This window comes from Gopherus evgoodei, chromosome 7, assembly GCF_007399415.2.
Source record: "Gopherus evgoodei ecotype Sinaloan lineage chromosome 7, rGopEvg1_v1.p, whole genome shotgun sequence".
Taxonomy (NCBI): Eukaryota; Metazoa; Chordata; order Testudines; family Testudinidae; genus Gopherus; species Gopherus evgoodei.
Genome location: NC_044328.1, coordinates 106,102,119 through 106,130,000, shown reverse-complemented (window position 1 = coordinate 106,130,000; position 27,882 = coordinate 106,102,119). Strand labels below are relative to the sequence as shown.

The following is a 27,882-nucleotide window of genomic DNA, read 5'->3' as shown; positions in this document are numbered from 1 at the left end:
ATAAGTGACTCATCACTATCTCAGAGCTTCACTAAATGCCATAAATGGTCCAGGTGTGAGATACGTTCTCCTTTTTTCCCAGGCTGGTTCTGCCCTGAGCACTGTCTTGCTGCTTTGTGCTTCAGTGAACAGCAATTTTGGAATCCACTTTCAGTGGGAATTTGCAATTTACTGAAGTGCATATCAGCAGGGTATTATTGTATTGTATCCCAATCTTTGACCCAAAAACAACTTTTTCTTCTGTGCTTAAAGCTCGCACTTGTGAACTAGTGAACAGTATTCACAACTACAAATTCTAGAAAACCTGTAAGCTTTCTAGCCACATGGCCTTATCATTTGCATATCACTAATATTTATTGTTTCTTTTTAAAAAATTTAGTTGCAAACTGTGCTCACAGCTAATCTGTATAACTGTGTTCCTTTTACTTTCTTTTGCTATGTAGTTGTACTTACCTAATGCAATGGAGTCCTGATCCTAATTGTGGCCTCTGGCTGCTACTGTAATATAAATAAAAGGAAAAGAAGACAAAGTGATACCTTCTTAGTGGACCAATGAATAATATACAAAACCTTATATTAGAATAACATGCACCATTGAACTTGTCTGTGGTATGCAATAAGATGTCTTCAGAATGTGGGGCATACAAAGTAGATGACTAAGTGAAAAGTTCTCGGGAGTGGTGCTGTTGGGGACAAATGTTAATTTAAGACTTAAATTGTTCAGTATGTGTACAAGAAATTTGAATTTCTAGGAGTATGAGATACATAAACTAGATATACAGTACACTGTATCTATTTTACTCTGTTTTTCAGTTTGTAGTGATGTTGATCATTGGCCACCACCAGTCCCAGGGAAAACACTAAATTTGCCTATTATGGGTATTATAATGAAGGTAAATGTATGGCTTTTTACTGGGTTTCCCCCTTCCCCATTTGACTGTATATATTCAATGTATTCTGCCTTGTTTTCATAGTTAAGATTGGGAGGATTCAGAGTAAATGTCCTGGAGCCCTTTGAAAATATATTAAAATAGATATTTATAACTTTAATCACTAATATTTTACATAGAGGTTCAAAACAAATGTTTTTTAAAAAAAATTGCAGTCCTCAGCAGCTAGCTAATTGCTGTTTCAACACCTTTCCTCCAGAATATACTTTCCAAGAGGTTTTCATAGTGATTTAATTGACGTGCCAGAATATATTGGCACACTGGAGAAAACTTTTAAAATATTTAGGGCTAAATTTTCTACTATATGAATGTAACACCGTTCAGGTTAGTGGAGATACACTGATGGAAATTGGAGGAAAATCTGGCTTGTCCTAATAGTTTTACAATATTTTACAAATCTGCAAATCAGTCAATATATTGGGCCTGACAGTCCAAGAAATTAAGCAACTTAAAAACTATCCCTACCTCAATATTGAGTACAAAAATAAAATTAAAAAAAATTAAAGATTAAGCTAGTACACACTAAACTAAACCATAGCAACTGCAGTGGTTGGATGCTGATAGGAACTGAAGCATTTGGGAGCCACATTCCTTCATAGCCTTGAATGGATTTCATGCATGCAGAGTTTGTGACTGCAGGGTTGCTGTTAGCAAATGGTTCCAGGCTTGTGGCCAGAGGCCTGGGCATTCCCAAAGATGGAGATCTGTGAGAGACAATTCTGGAAGAATAAACTGTTCTCACTAATAAAGCAGTGTTCTGTTTTTATTATAACTTCTAATTTGCAAGAATTGATCTGCCTTATTTTGGGGTATCATCTGTTTTTCTAAATTCTGAATATTTAATTCTCAGATAAAAGAAAACAGAATGCTCTTTTATAATGGCTTTATTTTTTGGTATTTAGTTACTTGGAAAGTGTGGGAGGCTGCCATTGACACTTTCAGCTGTATCATGGCTTCCCGCCCACACACACTATGCTGAGGCAGTTACTAGCTCTGTTTCAGTCTGCACTCCTGAGCCTCCACTCCTCACTGGTTTCCAGTATGATATGATTTAGGGTTGCAGTACTAACAGCTGCAGGTTGTGAGGTCAGGAACTACATAAACATTTTTTGTTTTGGTTTCAATCAATATTTACAAATAAGTCTGAGGTGTTGGGAGACACATTCTCAATGGTAACTACCATTTTAAACTGAGAAGTGTAAAACGTACGTAGTATATTTCTTTCCTGACTTCTAAAATGCCACAGGTTCTGAGCTCTCTGTTTTCATCAGGACTTTTTCCTATTAAAATTAAAGTTTCAGTTTGCCTCTGGTAAAACAAACCAATCATATTCTTATTTTAAAAAATGTTTAGTCATGTAATATTGTGTAGGATTCTTTAACATTAATATAGTTCTTGTAGCTGTGCTCTCTAGATAGATTTTCAATATTGTCAGGGGGAGTTAAGTATCACTCTTTGAAGTCGTACCTTCTTATTAATTATTTTCCAAAAAGTTCAGCCTGAGGCAGACAGCTTTTATGGAAAACTTCAGCCCAAAGTGTTAAAATTTGACAAAGTAATAACAAACTGAAAACAGGGTCTTGTAATGGGAAATGTCAGGCAGACTTAATAATAGGCAGTGCTATGAGGCTATTTTGTCTTATATTTGGTATTCTAAGCTTAAATTAGTTGGATATAAGAAAAGCTAATTACTTTTTTTTTTTTTTTTCCTCCGAAGGTGCGGATTCCAACATGTCATGACAAGCCTGGAACAACCCACATAGTACAGTTCACACATGAGGTAGGTATCAGATATTGCTATAATACAGACCACTGAAAGAGAGCCTGTATCTTTCGGTTTTAAATTATTACTATCTTGGTGTATTCTAGATGTGTGAATTATAGTATTTTAATGCTGATGTACCCAACATACTCCTCTACCTCAATATAACTCTGTCCTCAGGAGCCAAAAAATCTTACCGTGTTATAGGTGAAACCATGTTATATCAAACTTACTTTGATCCACTGGAGTGCACAGCCCCCCTTCTCCCCCCCCCCCAAGCACTGCTTTACCACGTTATATCCAAATTCATGTTATATCGGGTCATGTTATATCGAGATAGAGGTGTATCGGTTTTCTTGCTTTTTTGGATGAGTAAGTGAAAGCAGTTTGAAATGACTTCTTTGTCTGTACAAATTTCAGTGAGCTTGATCTTAAAGCACTATCCATTCTAAATTATTTATTTTTGATTTCTAAAAGGGGTACATGTAGAAACAATCTTAATAAAATAAATGATGAAAAATCAATAACACTATGCTGTCGCACAAAGAGAGGCAGTATTGGTTACAGTTAGGCCCCAATTTACTGAAGTCTGAACACGTTGACTTGCATCTGGACAACAAATTGAAAGTTTGATGGAGATATTGGAGCACAGTATAATTTGTTCCCTCTGAGAAGCATGATGTACGTCCCTTTCAATATCTTTGCAGACTATCCTTTCACTGCAGTCTCCTGATTTTTTTTATGCTCTTGTATATTGTGCACCTTGAAGAAACCTATCTGAAGGAGAAAAACATGTCTGTTTTCCTTAAAAGGCTTTTGATACTGTGTTCCACATCTCATGCTCTGGGTTGCATAGCCACACAGACCATTTAACTTTGTGGTGCTGGGGCCTAGCAAAAAGGCAGCTGTACTTGAGAGAACATATTACTCAAACGTGATATGGTGGCTTAAGAGATGTTTTCATGAAGCATTGTTTGCCTGAATAGTTATTGAATAGTTTGAGAAGTATGCAACAATTTTAGAGTGGGCCTGTGATGAGAAGGGAATTTTCTGTAGTATTTTTGCGAGTCCTATGTATGCTTCAATTTCTACTGAAGGTGGGGAGGACTAAGTCTGCTCTTAGAGCAGACTTAGAGAGAGAGGTGGAGTTACATCACAGCTGTCTGGAACCTGAATGGGTCATTTAAAAAGGACTGGCCAAAACCAACTCCATATCAGGGGAAATTCAAGAAGACAATGGGAAATCCAATCACCAGGACATTGACAGCTAGCAACCAATGACGGAGAGGGAGATGGATTTCTCCGACTCTCAGCAGGGAAGCTGGGCACTGACCCCAGTTTGAGAACAAAGGACTTGGATGTGTAAGGTTGGGGGATAAAGGGTTGGCTTCTAGAATGAATCTGGGCTCTCACCTGGAAACTGGCAAAGGAGGTCAGACTGTGAGATAAACACAGCACCTGACTAAGGGGTTCACTATAGTGTGGTTGGGACTCTGGGCTAACCAGAATGAACTATACTTTAACCTTCATTTCTCTGTGCTAACCTAAGGATTGCAATGCTGTGTGCCAGGTAATGAATAAATGGTTACCTTGTTTTAAAAAGGCTGATTGTCGCATTGAGAGAGTGATGCTCTGAAGAGGCACAGTACAAACCTCTTGCAAGACTCTGGTTTGGCTGGATTTGCTGCAGTGAGCCATGAGTGAGATGGGGATGCTGATGCTGAAGGCCCACTCTCCAAGGCCACAGGCCTGCCCAGATGGAACTGTGTGAGTCCTTGAGGTCTGGCACACCAAGGAGTCACTCCTAGGAGACTGATAAGCAGCTGGGGCATAGACCAGACCCTGTGACTCCATGACAGTGCCATAAACCAAGAAGTCAGGATACTTTCCCTATAAACTATTTTCATTTTCAATGGATTATAAAGGGAGTGGTGGTTTTCTCACAGTGGTAAAATCAGATTAGTAAGTACCAATTTGTAAAAGGTCACAGAGGAGTCATGGAATTTGTGGTGGATATGCTAATGTTTAGGGTACTAGCCTGGGATTTGAGATCTGGATTCAGTTCTCTGCTCTGCCAGAGACTTCCTGTGTGACCTTGGGCAAGTCAGTTAGCCTCTATGTGCCTCAGTTCCCTATCTGTAAAAACTGGAACTAATAATACTTCCCTACTCTACAGGAGTGTTGTGAGGGTAAATACGCTAAAGATTGTGAAGCACTTTGCGATCTGCTGCTGATAAGCACTATATAAAAGAGAGGTGGTATTATTATTTATTAATTAATAAATTAGATAACCCTTTCCCAATTCTAGGTGCTTATGGCAATTGCAATAAGCAAAACAAAACACTGAATGTGACTATTTATCTAACAGTTTGGGAATTCAATCCCAACTAAATAACCTGTAATTCTACTGCTTTAAACCTCTCCATTAAAAACTCAGGAGCATATTTTCTTCCTGTGCCCCTTCTCTAATTGCCTGATGGCAATCAAGTGCAAGCTCTCTTAGACCAAGGAGCAAGTTCCAAGGTTGAAAACTCCTTACCGAAAATATCCTGCCAGCGGCCCCTTTTTTGATCAAGGGGTTTATGATACAGAGGCCCATTGGTGGTTCACTATTTTGTGTCAGCATCTCCTGTCAGGCCTGACGTACTCATTACATCTGAGTCATGATAGATACCTAAAAGGTGGCATGTAATATATTACTGGAAGACTAATAACTCACTGATCATTAATATTCTTGTGTGATGTATGTAGGGGTGTGTTCAGAGAGTTAAATATGTACTAGAAATTATGTTCTTAATGTGTTTGGCAAGCAGTGCGTAAGCTCAGTCTGCCTTAGACAACGGAAAGTGTATTTGCTTGTATGACCAGCCTGGTTGTCAGGGCAGATACAATGAAGGTACATTTACATATAAGGTAAACAAAGCTGTCAATCTAACAAGTAGGGGAGAAGACAGCATGGCTCTACCTGCAAGCAGGAAAGTGAAGCTTGCTGTATGCCTACTCTTCAAGTAATATATTTTAAAAGTTTGTCAGAGCATCAAGTGGTAAGCAGTTGATCAACTGATTTAGAATACAGTAACACTGTATCAAAGTGTAGCAAGTAAGGTCTTCTATGAAAGTCTGCGACACACTGATTAATATCATTGTGGGATGTATGTATAACACTGAGGAACTGTGGATACTAACTGATATTGTGCTTTAAAGTCTGTGACCAAACAAAGGGAAAAACAAGTTTTCTCCCAGACAGGAGGGAAGGCAACTATCTACCTGTCTCCAGTGAAAATTAAGCAGTGTGAAATCGAAACAATGGAAGCTCTATTTAGGTACAAATTAGCAGGGGGGTGGGAAGAACAGGAAGGGGAAGAATAGCAAGATGCCTTCCTGGCTCTTGAAATAGAGATAATAAACTTTGGGCTCATATAAGAGGAGCAAAAAAGTCATTTGAGTTATCCATCACTTGGTGGATTCAAGAGGAGAGAGCCCTTGAAGTCACAGAATACTGAGTCCTTCAACCAAAGGATTGAAGTCACTGGGACTGAATATAGGCAAAAAACATACTTAAGCAAATGATAATCCTGGCCTAAGTTACACAGTCAACCTGTGGAACGCTTTGCCAGAGGATGTTGTGAAGGCCAAGACTATAACAAGGTTCAAAAAAGAACTAAATAAGTTCATAGAGGATAGGTCCATCAATGGCTGTTAGCCAGAATGGTCAGGGATGGTGTCCCAAGCCTCTGTTTGCCAGAGGCTGGGCAGCAGGAGATGGATTAGTTTATTACCTGTTCTGTTCATTCCCTTTGAAGCACTGGCATTGACCGCTGTTGGAAGACAGGATACTGGGCTAGATGGTCCTTTGGTTTGACCTAGTATGGCAGTTCTTATGTACTCGTAAAAGCATACTTATACTGTTGTTTGTAACCATTGCTATCTTTACTCCTTATACTTGGTATGACTTAAATGTATGCCGCCTTGTTTAATAAACTTGTTTTATTTTTGCTATAAAACAATTCAGTGTTGTAGCTGAAATGAGTGTGTGTCAGACCCTGGTTAAATTAATGAGCTGCAGTGTATTGTCTCTTTAAAGGAGCAATTAATTTAATTACTTCTGTGAGTTTTCCAGGAGAGGGCTGTGCACTATTTGTTACCTGCAAGGCAGCGTTTGGACAGGAAGAGTCCTGAAGAGTTTGCTGGCAAGGCACACAAGCTGGTGTGTCAGGGAATTGCCATGCAGCTTAGCAGTAGCAAAACTCTCATTTGCTCAGGCTAAGAGGGATAACACGCTAACTCACAATTCTGGGAATCCCAGCAGACTGTCTCATTGGCAGAGGATTGGGGGAAAATTTTGGATTGGAAGAGTGGTGCGGTTACTTTTCAAAGAGAATGAGGCAGTGGAAATCAGGGTGTGAACTAGATGCTTATATGCTGGCTGTTGGCATCAAGGCTGAGAGCCACAACAGCCCCTTACTGGTCTGGGTTGAACCCTAAAGCATCAGAGACCTGTTAGTTCAAGCAGCTTAGTTGATACCATTACAGTTGACACCCATAGAGAGAGGTTACCAAGTGAAAAATCATTTAAGGCTCAAAGATAAAACCATCTTTGCTTTAACCATCACCTTAAACTTCCCCTGGAAACTACTCAGAAGCAACTGCAAGCTCTGGAGCAAGGTTCCTTTAAATAAGTCAAATGTCTTCACATTGACTTCAGGATGCAGGCAGGTGGAATGCAGCTTCCTCAGCGTTTGGCGGTTGGGGAGCTGACTCAAATTGTTTAGAGGACAGACCTCTAAAAATTCCATATTTGATCACAGAAACCATGGATATGATAAACCCACTGGTTTATATTTTCTCCTAAATCTCATGAGCTGAAATGTCTTAAACATTTGGTATCATCCCTGGACTAAGGGTAAGTCTACACTACAGGATTATTCCAATTTTACGTAAACCGGTTTTGTAAAACAGATTGTATAAAGTCGAGTGCACACAGCCTCACAAAGCACAAAAATTCGGCGGTGTGCGTCCATGTACCGAGGCTAGCATCGATTTCTGGAGCGTTGCACTGTGGGTAGCTATCCTGTAGCTATCCCATAGTTCCCGCCATCTCGCCCGCCCATTGGAATTCTGGGTTGAGATCCCAATGAATGATGGTGCAAAAACAGTGTCGCGGGTCATTCTGGGTAAATGTCGTCACTCATTCCTTCCTCCATGAAAGCAATGGCAGACAATCATTTCGCACCCTTTTTCCCTAGATTGCAGACACCATAGCATGGCAACCATGGAGCCTGTTTTGCCTTTTGTCACTGTCACCGTGTGTGTACTGGATGCCACTGACAGAGGTGGTACTGCAGCACTACACAGCAGCATTCACTTGCCTTTGCAAGATAGCAGAGACAGTTATCAGTCGTTCTGTACCGTCTGCCATGCCATTGTAAATTGGCGATGAGATGACGGTTATCAGTCATTCTGTACCGTCTGCTGCTGTCATGGGTGTACCTGGCTGGCCTTCGCTGAGGTCGGCCAGGGGCGCAAAGACAAAAATGGGAATGACTCCCTGGGTCATTCCCTCCTTTATGTTGTATCTAAGGCCATGTCTACATCTAAAATTTTGCAGCGCTGGTTGTTACAGCTGTATTAGTACAGCTGTATAGGGCCAGCGCTGCAGAGTGGCCACACTTACAGCAACCAGCGCTGCAAGTGGTGTTAGATGTGGCCACACTGCAGCGCTGTTGGGCGGCTTCAAGGGGGGTTCCGGGACGAGAGAGCAAACCGGGAAAGGAAACCAGCTTCGCCGCGGTTTGCTCTCTCGGTCCCGGAGCCAGCCAGCAAACCGCAGGGAAGGAGACCTGCTTGCTCGGGGTTCCGGGACCGAGAGAGCAAACCGGGAACGCCGCGGTTTGCTCTCTCGGTCCCGGAGCCAGCCAGCAAACCGCAGGGAAGGAGACCTGCTTGCTCGGGGTTCCGGGACCGAGAGAGCAAACCGCGGCGAAGCTGGTTTCCTTTCCCGGTTTGCTCTCTCGGTCCCGGAACCCCGAGCAAGCAGGTCTCCTTCCCTGCGGTTTGCTGGGTGGCTCCGGGACCGAGAGAGCAAACCGCGACGTTCCCAGTTTGCTCTCTCGGTCCCGGAACCCCGAGCAAGCAGGTCTCCTTCCCTGCGGTTTGCTGGCTGGCTCCGGGAACGCGAGAGCAAACCGCGGCGAAGCTGGTCTCCTTTCCCGGTTTGCTCTCTCGGTCCCGGAACCCCGAGCAAGCAGGTCTCCTTCCCTGCGGTTTGCTGGGTGGCTCCGGGACCGAGAGAGCAAACCGGGAAAGGAAACCAGCTTGATTACCAGAGGCTTCCTCCTTCCACGGAGGTCAAGAAAAGCGCTGGTAACTGTCTACATTGGATTACCAGCGCTGGATCACCAGCGCTGGATCCTCTACACCCGAGACAAAACGGGAGTACGGCCAGCGCTGCAAACAGGGAGTTGCAGCGCTGGTGGTGCCCTGCAGATGTGTACACCTTCAAAGTTGCAGCGCTGTAACTCCCTCACCAGCGCTGCAACTTTCTGATGTAGACAAGCCCTAAAAATAGAGTCAGTCCTGCCTAGAATATGGGGCAAGTGTACTAGAGAACCAGTGTACCAGAGGGCACAGCTGCTCTGTGTCAGATCCCGCAGAAATGATGAGCTGCATGCCATTCTAGGGGGTGCCTCTGCAACAACTCCACCCATTGCTTCCCTCCTCCCCCAACCCTCCTGGGCTACCGTTGCAGTGTCCCCCCCATTTGTGTGATGAAGTAATAAAGAATGCCGGAATAAGTAACACTGACTTTTTAGTGAGATAAAATGAGGGGGAGGCAGCCTCCAACTGCTATGATAGTCCAGGCAGTACAGAATCTTTTCTTTAGACATGAAAGGAGGGGGCTGATGGAGCTCAGCCCCCAGTTGCTATGATGAAGACTATTACCAGCTGTTCTCGACCATCTGCCGGGAATGACTGGGAGTCATTCCTATTTTTACCCAGGCGCCCCCGGTCGACCTCACCTGAGGCCAGCCAGGAGCACTCATGGGATGATGACGAGGACAGCTACCAGTCCTTCTGCACTGTACCATCTGCCACCGGGGAAGGGAGGGGAGAGGACGCTGCTGTTCAGTGCCGCAGCACCGTGTCTACCAGCAGCATGCAGTAGACATACGATGACATTGAAAAAAGTCAAGAAACGCTTTTTTCCCCCTTTTCTTTCACAGGGGGAGAGGCGGGGTAAATTTGATGAGATATACCCTGAACCACCCTGGACAATGTGTTTGACCCTACAGGCATTGGTAGCTCAGCCAAGAATGCAAATGCTTTTCGGAGACTGCGGGGACTGTGGGATAGCTAGAGTCCTCAGTACCCCCTCTCTCCTTCCATGAGCGTCTATTTGATCTTTGGCTTTCTGTTACGCTTGTCACAAAGCACTGTGCTGTGGACTCTGTATCACAGCCTGGAGATTTTTTTCAAATGCTTGGCATTTCATCTTCTGTAACGGAGCTCTGATAGAACAGATTTGCCTCCCCATACAGCGATCAGATCCAGTATCTCCCATACGGTCCATGCTGGAGCTTTTTCTGGATTTGGGACTGCATCGCCACCCATGCTGATCAGAGCTCCACGCTGGGCAAACAGGAAATGAAATTCAAAAGTTCGCGGGGCTTTTCCTGTCTACCTGGCCAGTGCATCCGAGTTCAGATGGCTTTCCAGAGCGGTCACAATGGTGCACTGTGGGATACTGCCCGGAGGCCAGTACCATCGATTTGCGGCCACACTAACCCTAATCCAACATGACAATACCGATTTCAGCGCTACTCCTCTCGGCAGGGAGGAGTACAGAAACTGGTTTAAAGAGCCCTTTATATCGATATAAAGGGCCTTGTTGTGTGGACGGGTGCAGGGTTAAATCGGTTTAACGCTGCTAAATTTGGTTTAAATGCGTAGTGTAGACCAGGCCTAAGACTAACAATTGCAACAAACTTAATGGATATCCTTACTTTATCCTTTGCACAGGTAAATAACAAATAATAGGGATATGACATAGTACATATCCTGCTTTTTATTTTTGGCCCGCTGTCTGTAAACATTTGAGGGCAACTTTTATTCAATACTTTAAATTGTTTTATACTCACTAAAAGGTTAATTTTTTGCCTTTCAGGAAGACACACAAATCTCCATTGCTTTACCTACTGTTCATGAAGTGGATCTTTTCAGGTAAGAATTTGGCCTTATTTTTCAGTAGTATTGAATATTCACAAATCACATTCAGGCCAATAGGAGCTTCTTGAAACATGACTCTCTAGTTAACCAACTAATTTTAATGGCATCTTTGCAAATAGTTGTTAAGGCATTGTTTGCATTAAGATGACTTAAGGAAAGTACATTTATCACTGGTTGAAAGTAACTACAATAAGTAGCAAGGTCTATATAACTGAATATTTATTTATGGGAAAACTATTCTAATAACTTGAAAAGCAGGTAAAATGTTTACTATAGTTTTTAAATGTCCTTTTATCTAGTTCTATCCTTTTAACTGAAATTTGTATTCATTCTGTTAAGTATATTGAAAATGTTTATATGCTCTTTCTATAAATCTGTTTGCAGATGTTTCTGTCCAGTATTCTTTCACATTCAGATGCTTTGGGAACTAGTGTTATTAGGAGAACCAGTTGTTGTTATGGCACCATCACCTTCTGAATCTTCAGATACTGTTCTGGCACTTGTTAGGTAAATATGATAGAGCATCCGTACAGTTCAAGTTCTGTTGATTTAAGAAGAATATTGAATAGCATCTAATGAAGCTCTAGAAATTTGACATTTATTAGTGTCTCTTGAAGTGAAATACTGTATTTTTATATATATACTTAATTTAACCTTCTGTGTTTCCGTTCCACAGTTGTATTTCACCTTTGAAGTACTGCAGTGATTTTAGGCCCTACTTCACTATACATGACAGTGAATTCAAAGAATATACCACTCGTACACAGGCCCCGTAAGTAAGACTGATTACAGGTGTAAAAGTTGATGATCAGGTCATTCTTGCACCATAACAGTGGCTTAAAGTGAAAACTGAAAAAGAATAAATCTAATTTTTTGAGACTTCGGTTCTGGACATTTTGGAAAGAAAACCACTTCTTTTTGGTGGTGTGACACAGCAGGCTATAGTTAACTATTTTATACAAAATGGGGAATAAACTCACTAGGCATTAGTACTGCTGAAATTGATCTGGCAGTTATGTTGGATCACAAATTGAATATGAGTCAACAATTTGATGAAGTTGTGAAAAAGGCAAATACCCTTCTGGGTTTATTAACGGGAGTATTTGTTCCACTCAGCTCTGTAGTGGTGAGACCTGAGCTGAAGTATTTTGTTCAGTTTTACTCCCTGCTCTCTAAGAAAGATGAGGACAGATTGGAGAGAGTCCTAAGGAGACCAAGGAATATGACAAACGGTTTAGAAAACATAACCTTTGAAGAAGAGTTAAAAACATAAAACAAAGCTGAGCATGCTTAGTCTTGAGAAAAGACAACTGAGGGGGGACCTGATTAGTCTTCAAGTATGTTAAGGGCTGTTAAAAAGAGGATGGTGATCAATTGTTCTTCATGGCCATTGAAGGAAGGACAAGAGAAAATGGGCTTAGTCTGCAGCAAGAGAGATTTAGATTAGATATTAGGAAAAACTTTCTAACTATAAGGGTAGTTAAGTTCTGGAATAGGCTTCCAAGGGAGGTTGTGGAATCCTCATCATTGGAGGTTTTTAAGAACAGGCTGGACAAATGCCTGTCAGGGATGGTTTAGGTATACTTGATCCTGTCTCTCGAGGTCCCTTCCATCCCTTTGTTTATATGATTCTATTTTAATTGTGGTTAATCCTGCCATTTAAGAGAAAAAGAAGAGCTGAAACCTGTGGTATAATATTAGTCTTCTCATATTTAGAATCATACTTGGTCAGTGGGACGTCTGTGTACCTGATTTGGTGAAAGGGTTGAATCCTGAATGAAAAAAGATGCTTTGCTCTTCAGTAAGGGCTTGTCTGCATGGGGAAACTGATCAGAATAGCTACGGCAGAACAAATTATTCTTTAATAGTTATTCCAGAATAGTTCCTCATGGAGATGGTATATTCTGAAATAAGTCACTTTATTCCAAAATAATTACTGCATAAAATTACTAATTTTGGAATAGAGCATCCATACAAGGGTGTATCCTGGAATACCTATTGTATACTATAATAGCTTATTTCACAACAGCTATTCCATTAAATTTCCATGTGTAGACAAAATTTAAGAAAAAGTTTGGGCTTTCCTCCATGAACCTGTGTGAATGTATCAGTCATATTTGTGGATTTTAGTATTTGGGAAATATGATTTGAAATATTGAATTTTCTTAATTGCTCTTAGACCAAATTGTGGCACTTCAGATCCATATTCAAATGTTGGTAACCAGATCATAGAATCACAGACTTTTAGGTCAGAAGGGACCATTATGATCATCTAGTCTGACCTCCTGCACAATGCAGGCCACAGAATCACACCTACCTGTATCAAACCTGTGTCTGAGCCACTGAAGTCCTCAAATCATGGTTTAAAGACTTCAAGGTGCAGAGAATCTTCCAGCAAGTGACCCATGCCCCACGCTGCAGAGGAAGGCGAAACCCCCCCAGGGCTTCTCCCAGTCTGCCCTGGAGGAAAATTCCTTCTCGACCCCAAATATGGTGATCAGCTAAACCCTAAGCATGTGGGCAAGACTCACCAGCCAGACACCCAGGAAAGAATTCTCTGTAGTAACTCAGATCCCACCCCATCACAAGCCATTGGACATATTTACCGCTAGTAGTCCAAAGACAAATTAATTGCCAAAATTAGGCTATCCCATTATACCATCCCCTCCATAAACGTGTCAAGCTTAGTCTTGAAGCAAGATAAGTCTTTTGCCCTCACTACTTCCCTTGGAAGGCTGTTCCAGGACTTCACTCCTCTGATGGTTAGAAACCTTTGTCTAACTTCAAGTCTAAACTTCCTGGTATCCAGTTTATATCCATTTGTTCTTGTGTCCACATTGGTACTGAGCTTAAATAATTCCTCTCCCTCCCTGGTATTTATTCCTTTGATATATTTATAGAGAGCAATCATATCTCCCCTCAGCCTTCATACTTATATTCAAAATAAGTATTTTATTGAAATATTACAACTTTAATCAATGATTGATTGTTTGCATTAGATTTACTGATCATTTTCTGAATAAGGTTCCTTTAAAGTGTGACCAACTGGTGACTGTTCTGCTGAAATTTTTTCTTCTTTTAAAAAAAAAAAAAAATCCTTCTCAGAAAACACAGTAATGGAAAAGCATCCAGATTTGGATACTAGATTTGTGGTCCATTTATTTTTAGCAAATAAATTGCAAACTGAATAACTAGTCGCATGGAATCCAAAGTAGTGTTTGTCTAAACTTTAGTGACTCATGTTTAAAAATATCATCTGTTCATGTACACGAGAGAGAAGTGCATTCTTCTGGTTTTCTTCATTAAAAAATTTAGAGATTGGAAAAGGCCTTTATTTCTGAGAGTCCCTTGTTCTAAAGATGGTGAATTCTGACAATACAGTTTCCATGCAGTACTTCAGCACCCAGGGTAAAAAGAGTGATAGCGTATTTTTCTCTTACCATTTTTCTGTGAGTTCATTTGAAAAAGAAAAAAAAACCCTATCACAAAACAATCACTCCACATCTGACCTCTCAGTCCTCAAAGGAACCTGCACAAACACTTTCAAAAGACAAGCCTGGGAGCTTAAATTCATAACTTGGCTAAACAATGAAAATAATGGACTTAATAGAGCCACTTGTTTTGTTTCACTGCAATAATCTGTAACCCACTAATCCACCTTTGCCCTACAATTGCAGTAGTCAGTTGCCCACTTTAATTCCTTATGCTTAACAGTCTGTTCCGTATTGTATTTAGTTGTGACACTCCAGTTACCTTTACCAGACCTGAAGAAGAACTCTGAAGAAGAAGCTTGAAAACTTCTCTTTCACCAACAAGTGTTGGTCTGATAAAAGATATTACCTCACTAATCTTGTCTCTCTTATATACTGGGACCAACATAGCTACAACAACAGTGCAAACAAAAAGGGAAAAAATTATTAACAGAGGAAACCATTTCATAATTCAGTGTATTTCAAACACCTGGGGCTTCTTCAATCTAGTTTTAGAAAGCGCAGTGTTTTCTAATAGCAAACAATCATGCATCAGCAGGGAAATAGACTAGATGATCTAATAAGTTTCTCTCCTCTTAAACTCCTGGTCATCTGGAGGAGCAATAGATCATTTGAGAAAGGACATGGACTGACACAAGTTTTAAAGTAATAACTGCTTGTCGTAGTAAAACCTTGAAGTAGCCATTTGGCTTTTAGATACACACAAGATCAAATTGCTGTTGTATCTATGTAAATCCAGATAAATTCCGTAGATTTGGGTAGTTATTCCAGGGTTGTACCAGTGCAACTGAGGAGAACTTAGGCTAGAATTGGTAGAACATGAGACTTGGCAGGAGTGCTGTCTTATTACAGTGTAGACTTTAAATAAGGTTATGTCTACTCTTGGAATTTATTAATATTGCTATTGGAAATCACCAAATACTAATTTAACCATAAATTCATTTATTAAATCCAAAGGCCAAATGATATTTATACAATCGCTCTTAATATGCGTAAAAAGCTAAATAAGCAGTTCACTACGTCCAAACAGTAACAAAACATTTATAAGCATTTAATCAAGATACTTACAAACTGGCTAGACCCAGGAGTGCTTAGATCCGTAGTGGTCAGGTCCAACGTGATCAGGCAATGAACGAACTCTTTAAGAGTTTACGTTCTATATCCTTTAACAAACAAGTGATGTCATTGCCAGTTACTGACTTCAGTTAATAACCAATTTGAGACTCTTTACTCTTATTTCCAGTCATAATCCAGATAAGATTTACAATCTCCTTTCTTTCTAAGGCAGCAGTCCTCAACCTTTTGAGTCACACCCCCCACTTACCCCTGCCCATGTCCTCCCCCCACCCCCCAGACTGGGAGCGGGACTGCGGACAGGGGCCAAGATTGGGATGGGAGTGAAGTCACAGCCAGGCTGTGGTGGGAGCTGGGCCCGCAGCCAGGTGAACTTCCACTCTTAGCCTTGTCCCCAGTCTCAGCCCCAGTTTGGGAATGGAGCCACAGCCAATGGCTGAGGCTGGGGGCTGGCGCAGGGCCCGGAGTGGAGTTGCAGCTGGGCCATGGTGGGAGCATGCTGGGCCCTTAGCCAAGTGTGGAGTCACGCCGAGGCTGGGGACAGGGCCTAGTGAGGGGACCGGAGGAGCTAGGGATATGGCTGGGGGTGGGACTGGAGCAGAGCTGGGGATATGGCTGGGGGTGGGACTGGAGCAGAGCTGGGGGTCCCTCCATGCTTCCCTACAGGGGTGCGCCCCACACTTTGGGGACCTTTGTCCTAGAGCCTTTGCTTGGCTTCTTTATGCTGTTCAATAGTTTTCCCATTGCATCTGGGTTCACATAGGCTTTAAAATTGGGGTGTGGGTTGGGGAAGAGCCATGTTGGCTCATTTTAAGACAGATTCTCTGTTTTGGTTTAAAACAATCTGCAGTCACCTGTATCAGTCAGAGGCCGCCTTTTTAGAAATTTCCCCTTATTTCATTAATGATTTGAACCAGACATCCTTCGTTCCTCTATCTCTCATTATTTTCAAGGCCTTCCTTCTACTTGCTAGTCTGGGCCTTTCTTTACAACACATATATATTTCCTTAACCAAACTTTAGGTAACTTTAATTTCATAATTATCCTACATCTACACTATAAGATGGTGGGGGTGACTCCCATGCTTGCGTACATGTACTTGTGCTAGCTTGAGTATGTGTATGCTTGCAGGGAAATTGCATCCCTAGTGTATACATAGCCTATGATGTATCTGTTCTGCAATCCTCTGAAAGCTGAGACTTTGGGAAATGCTGTTTAAAAAAATAAGTTTTTCATATGGTTAATTATTTCTTTGTGTTGGTATTCATTTCTAACTCTTAAGAATTCAAGTTAAAATAATATTTGATATCTAAATTTCAGTGGCATAAACTGTTGCTCTTTTGAGTGAAGAATTTCTGTTCTTCTTTTTCTAGGCCTTCTGTCATTTTAGGAGTGACAAACCCTTTTTTTGCTAAAACACTCCAGCACTGGCCACACATTGTCCGAATAGGAGAGATTAAGCTTCCAGGTAAAACATAAGCTCTACTACAGAACTCTGCTTCAAAGTGTAAAAAATAATGACTTTTCATTTTTTACCTTTAGTGAAGTCTTGAACACTAATAATGGGATAACTTAATCTAAATGCTTTGTGAGCCAGTTTCCAGGATTGAGTTTATTATGCAAAACAGTGTTAACCGTGTTTCTCATGAAATTAAAAGATGTTAAATGAACACAAACTCTCGAAAATATTGTAGGGGTGGTACTTAATGTAAAGTCCATCTAGCATTCTATTTTTCGGTCTTCAAGGTAGGAGGTAATGGTACTTATTAGCTCCTGTGTTTTTTATCTTTAAAAACTCAATTCTGTTTTCATACCTCTGCCAAGAAAATAATAGCTGAAACTTTTGCTAATGTGTCACTCATGAAATTCAGTTAGTTTCTGATGTTGGTTTGTTTTAGAATAAGTAGAGCTCAGTAAGAGCTTGTCTTTCAAACAGGAGTACCTTGAAGAATAATACAAAACTAGTAAAGCACTGTAGCAGTGTCCACACAGAGCATTATTGCTCAGCAGGCTAGTGTGCTGTAGAGTCACACCCGGGTTTACTGCACGCTAATGTTCTGTGTAGACAACCCGTAAGAATAACAGTCATTAAAACTGCATAGAAAATTATCCTGCATAAAACTAGCCAATGGTGCCACTGTTTTTAGAAACGATACATTTGCTGGCATGATTTTTTAAATTACTTAGATTTTTGTAATATGCTCTTTAAGTCATTATAGTACTTAACATTGTATGACTATTTTTATACAAATGGAAATTTCTGTTCACTTATCTTTTGGATAGCAGAGAAATTTTCAGCCAACCAGTAATATCATAAAGTGCTATGTGTGTGTCCCCCTTTGCTTTGATATATTATTTTGCTCTGGGCCAAGAATGCAGGAATCACTTCAGGCAGAGTATTTCAGCATAACATCCATTTTTCATGGGAAAATATTTAGTAGTATTCCACCTTCTTGAGTATAACTGTCATTATTGGCCTAGGAACTGTCTTCCCTAGAACTAGGGAAGCTTTTTGAAATGAGAGGAAAGATGACTTTGATAGAGATTTTTAAAGTATCCTACGGCCATGAATAGCCACCCCCTAGTGAAAGTAGCAAAGAGATTTGTTTAAAGTCAGATTTTCAGACCTCTTCAAAATCCATGTGCACAGTCAGATTAGCTTGAAAACTAGTATACCATTTCAGGGACCAGGATACAATTTGTGGTGCAGATGTGTGATCATTTGGTCAAGCAGTTCTTGAGAAATAGCTACCCTGACCCTTTTTTTAAAACTTCAATTTTAACTCTTTTCGTAGGCAAAGATTGGAGAAAGTCTATAAAGAGTGTCCATATAGAACTTACAGTAGTGCACTACCTGGCCTGTTCAGAAATCTAGTGTCGAGCTCCGAAACCTAATAGCAACATTGTCAGACTTTATTTTTTGGTTCTACAGAGCAGCACTAGGCTGCTATGTGCTATGCATGGAGCACCAACATGGTGTGGAGGAAAAGGGAGAGAACATCTTCCACAAAATAGTAGTAGCAGCCTGGGGAGGATGCACTGGCCTTGGATCTCTCCCTAATAATATTACTGTACACTTGACAACCCTCAATATTATATTGACTAGATTGTGAAGCACTGTTACTGAAGGTATGCACCCTATAGGAATCAAAGGGAGATGGGCTAAAATTTAGGAGATGAATGGAGAACGCAATCCTCTTGCTATAGAGGTGGTAATTTTTTTTTAACTGTGTGTATCATTCTGAATCAAATGGCCACAGTTCTTTGAGTGCTTGCTCATGCAGGCGGCCAAGGACATTATGATTCTACAGATGCCCGGGGCACTGCCAGCTCCCGGACCCCGCTCTAGAGGCAAGATGCTGCTGGGCTGTCAACAGTCTACGCCAACCTGACACAGATCCCGATCAGGGGACCTCTCTCAGACCTACTCACTGCCCAGTGTCCTGTCAGGACACAGTTTCCGGCCTCCGCTTTCGTCACCCACCAGGTTGTCTGGTCGGATGCCATCGGAGCAGAGCTTTAGGCAACGCTCCACACCAAGTAGAGAGTATCAGCGGGACAGGCACAGACGCCATAGATGCTCCCATTCTCAGTGGAGCTACCGAAGCTGCTTCCGACACAGGCACCGTTGCCAGTCATGCTGCAGCTCTTTCGCTTCGAGGCACTGTGTCCATGACTCCAGGCGGGGATCACCAGCTCTGCGTTGCCGCGGATCCAGGTATCGCAGCATCTCGAGGTGCAGCAGCTTGAGGTGGCACCGTTCCTCGACATCAGAGTCCCAGTCCTGTGGCAGACATCGTTCTCGGTACCACAGCTCCTGCCGCTCCCACGGTACCGATAGGTCATTGGTAACCCCGATCTCGACCCACACACGGCCTCCTATGACCTAGCCAGGCCAGCCCGACCAGCTGGTGCTGCCAGTGCCACAGCAGAGTCAATGGTAAGGGCCCCCATGGCAAGACCAGTGGTGCCAGTGGACCCCCTGGACCCCCATGCACGCCCAGCCAGGCCCTCGGTCGATAGCAAGGGCATCAGAGGCTCCCTCAGCCACACTATCCAGACCTCTGAGAGAGAGATCAGCAGGTCATGGTTCCTTGGCACTGCACGAGGAGTCCGACCAAGGGGTGGATCCCGTGGCACCGGTCGACATGCAGAGCCCCGTACTGGCCCCTTCCTCCGCACCGGATGATAAGATTACAAGCCCACCCCGCTCCGCACCACAAGAGGACTTCAGGGCTCATCAAGAGCTACTGAAGCGAGTAGCATCCAGTCTCCAACTCCAAGCTGAGGAGATGGAGGGTCCCTCAGACTCGCTGTTCAACATGCTGTCATTTTTGGTACCAGGCAGAGTGGCCCTCCTGCCGCACGAAGCGGTGACTAACATCTCCAATGCCCTCTGACGAACGCCGGCCTCCCTTGTGCCAATATCGAAAAAGGCAGAGCATAAATATTTCGTGTCCACCCGGCCCCCAACTCCCTAGTAGCAGAGTCCGTCAATCATAGAGAAAGACAGGGTCAACCAGGACCCATACCTAAAAATGAAGACTCTAAAAGACTGGACTCGTTTGGCGGGAAGTTTTATTCATCAGCCAGCTTCCAGCTCTGGGTGGCCAACCACCAGGCCCCGCTCAGTCGCTATGAGTTTAACTTGTGGCGGTTGCTGCCAGAATTTGAGCCCTTCCTTCCAGAGCATGAAAGGAAGGATTTTAAGGTGCTGGTGGAGGAGGGCACCGCCGCCACAAAGGCTGCGCTGCAGGTGGCGTCTGATGCAGACAACACAGCTGCTCGGTCCATGGTCTCAGCTGTGTCTATGCACACGACGTCATGGCTTCTGCTGTCAGGACTCTCCGCAGAGGTGCAATCTGTGATGCAGGATCTTTCCTTTGATGGCAGGGACCTGTTCACAGAACAAACAGACGTGAGGCTGCATGGCATGAAGGACTCACGTACTATCCTTCAAACCCTCAGGCTCTACATTCTGCCCAAGGGAAAACCTAAGCTGCAAACCTCCGTCCCGGCACCCCAGCTGAGATATGAACCTGCCTACAGGAGGTCCAAAACCCAAAAGAGGTGACTCAGAGGCAGTCTTGCTGTGCCCCGCAGCCTGTGTCCTGCAGGGGCAACCTATAGGGCAAGAGACGGTTTTGACTGGTTGCAGAAGGGTACCCGGGTGGTCCCCAAGAGGACCCTCCTACCAATAAAGTTTGCCTTCAGCAACCGCTTGTCTGCGTTCCTTGTGGAATGGTCCCGAATAATGTCGGACCAATGGGTCCTCAACACCATTTCCCAGGTGTACACATTACGATTTGTCTCATCCCCACCCTCCCATTCCCACCGCCCTCCCTTGGATGGCAGCAGGGACCTGTCACATCTACCCCTGCTACAGCAGGAAGTGGGTCAGCTCCCTAGCTTGGGAGCTGTGGAAAAAGTTCCGTGAGAGTTCTGAGGGAAAGGGTTTTACTCCCGTTAGTTTCTGATACCCAAGACAAAAGGGGGGCTCAGGCCCATCCTAGATTTGCGAGACCTCAATCGGTTCATGGCGAAATGCTGGTTCCACATGGTCTCTCTGGCATGTATCATACCCTCTCTGGACCCTGGCGATTGGTATACGGCCCTGAACCTTCAGGACGCATACTTCCATGTCCATATATTCAAGGGGCACAGATGCTTCCTTCGTTTCCTAGTGGGACAGGACCACTACCAATTTACGGTCCTCCCATTTGGCCTGTCCGCTGTACCCAGGGTGTTCACAAGTGTATGGCGGTAGTAGCGGCCTGCCTCAGATGCCGAGGGGTACAGATATTTCCCTGCCTCGACGACTGGCTACTGAAGGGCAGCTTGCGGCCCCACGTACAGAACCACCTTGTGGACCTGCTCTTGGCTGTGTGCGCCAACCTAGTCCTCTTAGTGAACGAGGCCAAGTTGACACTTGTTCCAGTGCAGCGCATAGAATTCATAGGCACTCTCCTGGATGCCTCCAAGGCCACAGCCTCCCTTCCCCTAGGCAGGTTCCAGACCCTGAAGGGGCTCATAGCCTCAGTCACGGAGTTCCCCATCACCACGGCCAGGGCATGCCTGCGGCTCATAGGCCACATGGCGGTGTGCACGTACGTGATCCGCCATGCCAGGCTTCGGATGAGGCCCACTCCAATTCTGGCTGGCCTCAGAGTTCTCCCAGGCCCAGGACAAACTGGACAAGGTTCCGGCACCAGTGATCGCCATGCTACAGTGGTGGTTCTGCCTGGCCCATATGCTCCAGGGAATTCCCTTCCGGGGCCCAACCTCTTCACTAGACCTAGCGTCCAGCACGTCAGACTTGGGCTGGGGGGCCCACATAGGGAATTCACAGACCCAAGAAATGTGGTCAGCTGTGGTGCTGTCCGTTCACATAAACATCAGGGAACTCAGGGCGATATGCTTAGCCTGTGTGGCGTTCAGCTCACAGCTACATGGAAAGGTGGTCAGAGTTCTCACGGACAACACTGCTGCGATGTTTTACATCAACAGGCAAGGTCCTTGGCCCTCTGCCGGGAACCCTCAGCCTCTGGGAGTTCTGTATAGCTCACGACATCTCCACCTGCTTTCCACCTGCCAAGCGTCAACAACACACAATCCGTTTGCTTGAACAGGGTTTTCTCCTCCCAACACGAGTGGTCACTCCACGAGCTCTTCTGAGCCTGGGGCACTCCTCAAAAAGACCTGTTTGCGACCCAACAAAACCGCCGTTACCCCATGGTCTGTTCTGGGGTGGGGTGGGAGGAACGTGATCTCAGATGCCTTACTCCTGTCATGGTCATGTCAACTCCTTTATACATTTCCCCCTTTTCCCCTCATCAGCAAGGTCCTGGAGAAAGTAAAAACGGACAAGGCACACGTCGTCCTGATTGCTCCAGTCTGGTCCCGGCAACATTGGTACAGACCCTCTTGGGCTTGCTGGTGGCCCTTCTGCAGCCATTGCCGCTCCACCCGGACCTATTCTCCTAGGACCAGGGCCGCCGCCTCCACCCCAGCCTAGCTGCCCTCCATTTGACAGCGTGGCTACTCAATGGCTAGATGCGGAGGAGGCAAGCTGTTCTGAAGGGGTCAGGAGTGTCCTCCTAGAAAGTAGGAAGCCATCCATGCGCCGAGCCTACCTAGTGAAGTGGTCCCAGTTCTCCAGGTGGGCAGGCAAGTGGGGTACTTCTCCAATGGCTGTCCCACTCAGACTTATCCTTGAGTACCTCCTTCACCTTAGAACTCAGGGCCTGGCGCCTTCCTCCGTCAAGGCACACCTGGTAGCTATTTTGGCATTCCACCCACCAGTCCAGAGCTGCTCCATTTTCTCCCACGCCATGCAGGCGTTTCCTCAAAGGACTTGACTGGTCCTTTCCTTATGCTAGAACCCCGGTTCCTCAGTGGGATCTAAACTTGGTGTTATCGTGTCTCACAGGGCCCCCATTCGAACCCCTGGCCACATGCTCTTGGTCTCACCTTTCATGGAAGGTAGCCTTCCTCGTGGCTATCATGTCAGCCTGGCAGGTCTCAGAGCTCAGGGCCCTGACCTGCGACCCTCTTTCCCTCCCCTCTCCCCCGCCAGTCATTAACAAGGACAAAGTGCAGCTCCGTCCACACCCTGCAATCCTTCTTAGGCCTCTGCCTTTCACATGGGCCTGGACATCTCCCTGCCTGTCCTCTACTCTAAACCTCATGCCTCTAACGAAGAACGCCGCCTCTATACGCTTAATATGCACAGGGCGCTCGCGTTCTATCTGGATTGGACTAAGCCGTTCCGTAGGTCCTCGCAACTCTTAGTTGCTTCAGCCAAGTGCATGGAGGATCTCCACCCAGAGACTTTCCCAATGGATTACATTGTGCATCCACACATGCTTCAACCTAGCAGGGGGTCCCTCACCACCTCGTGAGGGCACACTTGACAAGGGCCCAGGCCTCATCGGCTGTCTTTGTTGACCATGTCCCTAAATAGGATATCTGTAGAGCCGCTACCTGGTCCTCAGTACAAAAGTTCATGTCGCACTGTGCGATTGTCTCCCACTCCAGGGATGATGCTGGTTTCAGTAGGGCTGTGCTTCAGCCAGGGAATCTGTGAACTCCTACCCACCTCCACCAGACATAGCTTGCAATCACCTATTGTGGAATACACATGAGCAAGCACTTCAAGAAGAAAGGACCGTTACCTGTTCCATAACTGGTGTTCTTCGAGATCTTTCTCTCATGTCTATTCCACATTCCGCCCTCCTTCCCCTCTGTTAGAGTTGGTTTGTCAAGAAGGAACTGAGGAGGCGCCACTCCAGGGGTTGCAGCAGTGTTCCCCCTACAGGTACTGCTAATGGAAAAACTTCTGGCACTGGTGCACATGGTGAGCATGCACACCTACTGTGGAATAGACATAAGCAACACATCTAAAAGAATGCCAGTTAGGGAACAGGTAACTGTCCTTCTCTAATTTTCTTCAATATAGAGGATTTTTAATATTTTTTATTTTAATGCAATCTTGTTCAATGGAAAGTCAGCAAGACTTAGTTTATCTATTACATTTTCATATATATTTTAGTTGGGATGCTTACCTACACTTCTGATATCTCATGTGTCGTTAGGCAATGTACTGAATAAAAATAAGGATTTATAAATAATTGTGGTGCATGCACCCAAATAAAAGATTTTTAAGGTGGTGGTGATTTTAAATATTTTGGCAGGTGAAGTTCCAAAGCAAGTGAAAGTGAAAAAGCTGAAAAACCTAAAGACTTTGGATTCTAAACCTGGTAATAAGCTTGATCATCATAAAAACATAAGCCTTACCATTTTCTTTACTAAAAATGCATACCCTAGCTGTTTTTTTGGCTGTATTCTTTTTTATTCCAGGTGTTTATACATCTTATAAGCCATACTTGAACAGAGATGAAGAAATCATAAAACAGTTACAAAAGGTAAACTTGCAGATCTGTTTATTGAAACTGTTTTGTATGTTGGTAAATCTTTTTCTTCATATATGGGTTGTCAAGTATGTAAACAGAACTCTCAGGGTATGTCTACACTATGGGATTATTCCGAAATTACAGAAACCGATTTTTGGAAACAGATTGTATAAAGTTGAGTACACGCTGCCACACTAAGCACATTAATTTGGCGGTGTGCGTCCATGTACCGAGGCTAGCGTCGACTTCCGGAGCGTTGCACTGTGGGTAGCTATCCCATAGTTCCCGCAGTCTCCCCCGCCCATTGGAATTCTGGGTTGAGATCCCAATGCCTGATGGGGCCAAAAATTTGTCGCGTGTGGTTATGGGTAAATGTCGTCAGTCAATCCTCCCTCCATGACAGCAACGGCAGACAATCATTTTGCGCCCTTTTCCCTGGATTGCCCAGGCAGACACCATAGCACAAGAACCATGGAGCCCGTTCAGCCTTATGTCACCATATGTCTACTGGATGTTGCTAACAGACGCGGTACTGCAGCGCTACACAGCAGCATCCCCTTGCCTTCGCAAGTTAGCAAAGACGGTTACCAGTCATACTGTACCATCTGCTGCTGTCATGGGTGCTCCTGACTGGCCTTGGTGAGGTCGATCGGGGGCGCATGGACAAAAATGGAAGTGACTCCCCAGGTCATTCTTTTCTTTAAGTTTTGTCTAATGGAGAGTCAGTCCTGCCTAGAATATCAGGCAATCCTACTAAAGAACCAGAGAGGCAAACGGCCGCTCTGGGTCAGAGCCCCAGACGTCCCGCAGAAATGATGAGCTGCATGCCATTCTAGGGGGTGCCCCTGCAACAACGCCATCCGTTGCTTCCCTCCTCCCCTACCCCTCCTGGGCTACTGTACCGTCTGCCGTCCGCAAGGGAAGGGAAGGGGATGCTGCTATGTAGCGCTGCAGCACCATGCCTGCCAGCAGCATCCAGTAGATATAGTGAAATTGAAAAAAGGTGAGAAACTATTTTTTCCCTTTGCTTTCATGGGGGGGAGAGGGGGCTGATGACATATACCCTGAACCACCCGCAACAATGTTTTTGACTCTTCAGGCTTTGGGAGCTCAGCCAAGAATTCAAATGGTTTTCGGAGAGTGCAGGAACTGTGGGATAGCTACAGTCATCAGTCGCCCCTCCCCCGTGAGCGTCCATTTGATTCTTTGGTTTTCTGGTACGCTTGTCTCAGCTCCTTAGTTTCACGCAGCACTGTGTTGAGTCCCTGTTATGGCCTCTGTCCATCATGGCCTTGGAGATTTTTTCAAATGTTTTGGCATTTCGTCTATTGGAACGGAGTTCTGATAGAACAGATGATAGAACAGATTCATCTCTCCATACAGAGATCAGATTCAGTAACTCCCATACAGTCCATGGTGGAGTTTTTTTTTGTTTCTGGGACTGCCTGGTCACCTGTGCTGATCAGCTCTCCATGCTGGGCAAACAGGAAATGAAATTCAAAAGTTTGCGGGGCTTTTCCTGTCTACCTGGCCAGTGCATCAGAGTTCAGATTTCTGTCCAGAGCGGTCACAATGGTGCACTGTGGGATAGCTCCCGGAGGCCAGTACCATCGAATTGCGGCCACACTAACCCTGATTCGAAATGGCAATGCCAATTTGAGCGCTACTCCCCTCGTCGGGGAGGAGTACCGATATCAATATTAAGAGCCCTTTATATCAAAATAAAGGGCTTTGTTATGTGGACGGGTGCAGGGTTAATTCGGTTTAACGCTGCTAAATTTGAGATTAACTCATAGTGTAGACCAGGCTTCAGAGACTAAAATAAAAAACTCTGAAAATATGAACTTGGACATTTTTATGTCTTTGCCCTGCCTGAGCTGATTCAAACATTGTCTTCTAGGAGCATTTGTCTTCCTGTCAGCAGTTGTAGTTGTGCTTCTTAAATAAATAAATAAATAAATAAATGATGGAATTTAAAAAAATTAGGATAAGAATCCAGAGAGTTTAGATGATTAACCAAAGTCTGTCCATGCTTTGTCAAACCTCTTTGGCCTAGAAATCTCTTTTGTGTGAGTTTTCTCAACTCAAAATTTCCTAGCTTTGACTGGCTTATGGTTATTCTCAGAATATTTTTTTCTCCTAGTGTTTCGGTTTCCTTTCCTAGATGAACTTGAAATACAGAGGTCATGTAAAAACATAATAAAAAAGAGACAGAAATCACTGTAATCTATATTAAGACTATTAAAATGCAACACAATTAATAGTGTTAGTGATTTCTGTACAGCAGTGTCTTAAGTCTGTTTTAAATAGGTGTACATCAGTGGAGTGTGAACCTGGTCTTTGATGTGTCTTCTAAGTGTTTAGTAATTAAGACATCTTTTTGTCATATGTTGGAATAATAGATTATTACTGTGGTTGCTTCTTACAGGGTGTACAACAGAAACGTCCTGCAGAAGCCCAAAGTGTAATTCTTAGACGTTACTTCTTGGAACTGACACAAAGCTTCATCATTCCATTAGTAAGATGACATATGTAATATTTGTTGGCCAACACCTCTGATGAAAATGTATTTCTTCAGTATAAAAGCTATTGTCATAATTTCTTTCAAATAAGTAGAGTTCTGGGCTACCTTTGTGATTTTATTTTTTAAACATATAATTGGTCCTTCAGTTTTAATTTGCTCAGGTGTGCTAGGAAGATGATGATGGTGGTTTAGTAGTCTAAGCATCAGATTTGAAGCATTTTAAACTCCCTGAAACCCAGGGCCGGCGCTACCTTTTAGGCAGCCTAGGCAATCGCCTAGGGCGCCAGAATAAATGGTGGGCGCCATTTTGCCGGAGGGAGCGGCAGGCGGCTCCGGTGGAGCTGCCGCAGTGGTGCCTGCGGAGGGTCCTGTGCTCTGCAGCTCCGGTGGAGCTGCCACAGTGGTGCCTGCGGATGGTCGGCTGCTTGCGTGGCTCCGGTGGACCGCCCACAGGCATCACTGCGGCAGCTCCACCAGAGCCACGGAGCACCGGACCCTCCGCAGGCACTACTGCGGCAGCTTCAGCGGAGCTGCGGGACCAGCATGCGGGGCAGCGAAATTGCCGTCCGCCTAAGGCGCTCAAACCCCTAGCGCCGGTCCTGCTGAAACCACAGGTTCAGATCCCAGCAGGGTACATTTATCTGTGTATCCGTAAAGGCAGGTACTGTGAGGTAGTGTTTCAGATGAGACCTCAGCAATAGAGATCCTGTCTGTTCTAAATGGACACTAATGATTCCATAGTGGGGGGGTTTTTTGTTTTGTTTTGTTTTTTACTTTGAGTACTTCCTCTAACTCTTCACATATTCTTTGAATAAATTTTCTGTCCTAACACTGAACGTGCTGTCAACTACTTAGTTGTCTCCTTTAATCCCAGAGCTGACTGGATTTCAGTGGTGTTGAATATACATAGTTTATAAATCACTTTGTGATGAGAAGCGCTATA

At 44.1% G+C, this 27,882-nt stretch overlaps 1 protein-coding gene across 5 annotated transcripts in view; it reads left to right on the top strand.

Annotated features, from left to right (window-relative positions):
* The window catches only part of DENND6A (DENN domain containing 6A), a 53,912-nt gene that overhangs the window by 17,250 nt on the left and 8,780 nt on the right, over nt 1–27,882 (top strand). For all 5 annotated transcript variants that reach the window (XM_030568917.1, XM_030568919.1, XM_030568920.1 and 2 more), the window contains 9 exons: nt 814–893; nt 2,668–2,730; nt 10,877–10,932; nt 11,323–11,445; nt 11,615–11,710; nt 16,877–16,971; nt 24,197–24,262; nt 24,363–24,427; nt 26,844–26,933. In XM_030568917.1, coding sequence (XP_030424777.1) covers nt 814–893; nt 2,668–2,730; nt 10,877–10,932; nt 11,323–11,445; nt 11,615–11,710; nt 16,877–16,971; nt 24,197–24,262; nt 24,363–24,427; nt 26,844–26,933 — 734 coding nt within the window. The remainder of the gene's footprint in view (nt 1–813; nt 894–2,667; nt 2,731–10,876; nt 10,933–11,322; nt 11,446–11,614; nt 11,711–16,876; nt 16,972–24,196; nt 24,263–24,362; nt 24,428–26,843; nt 26,934–27,882) is intronic.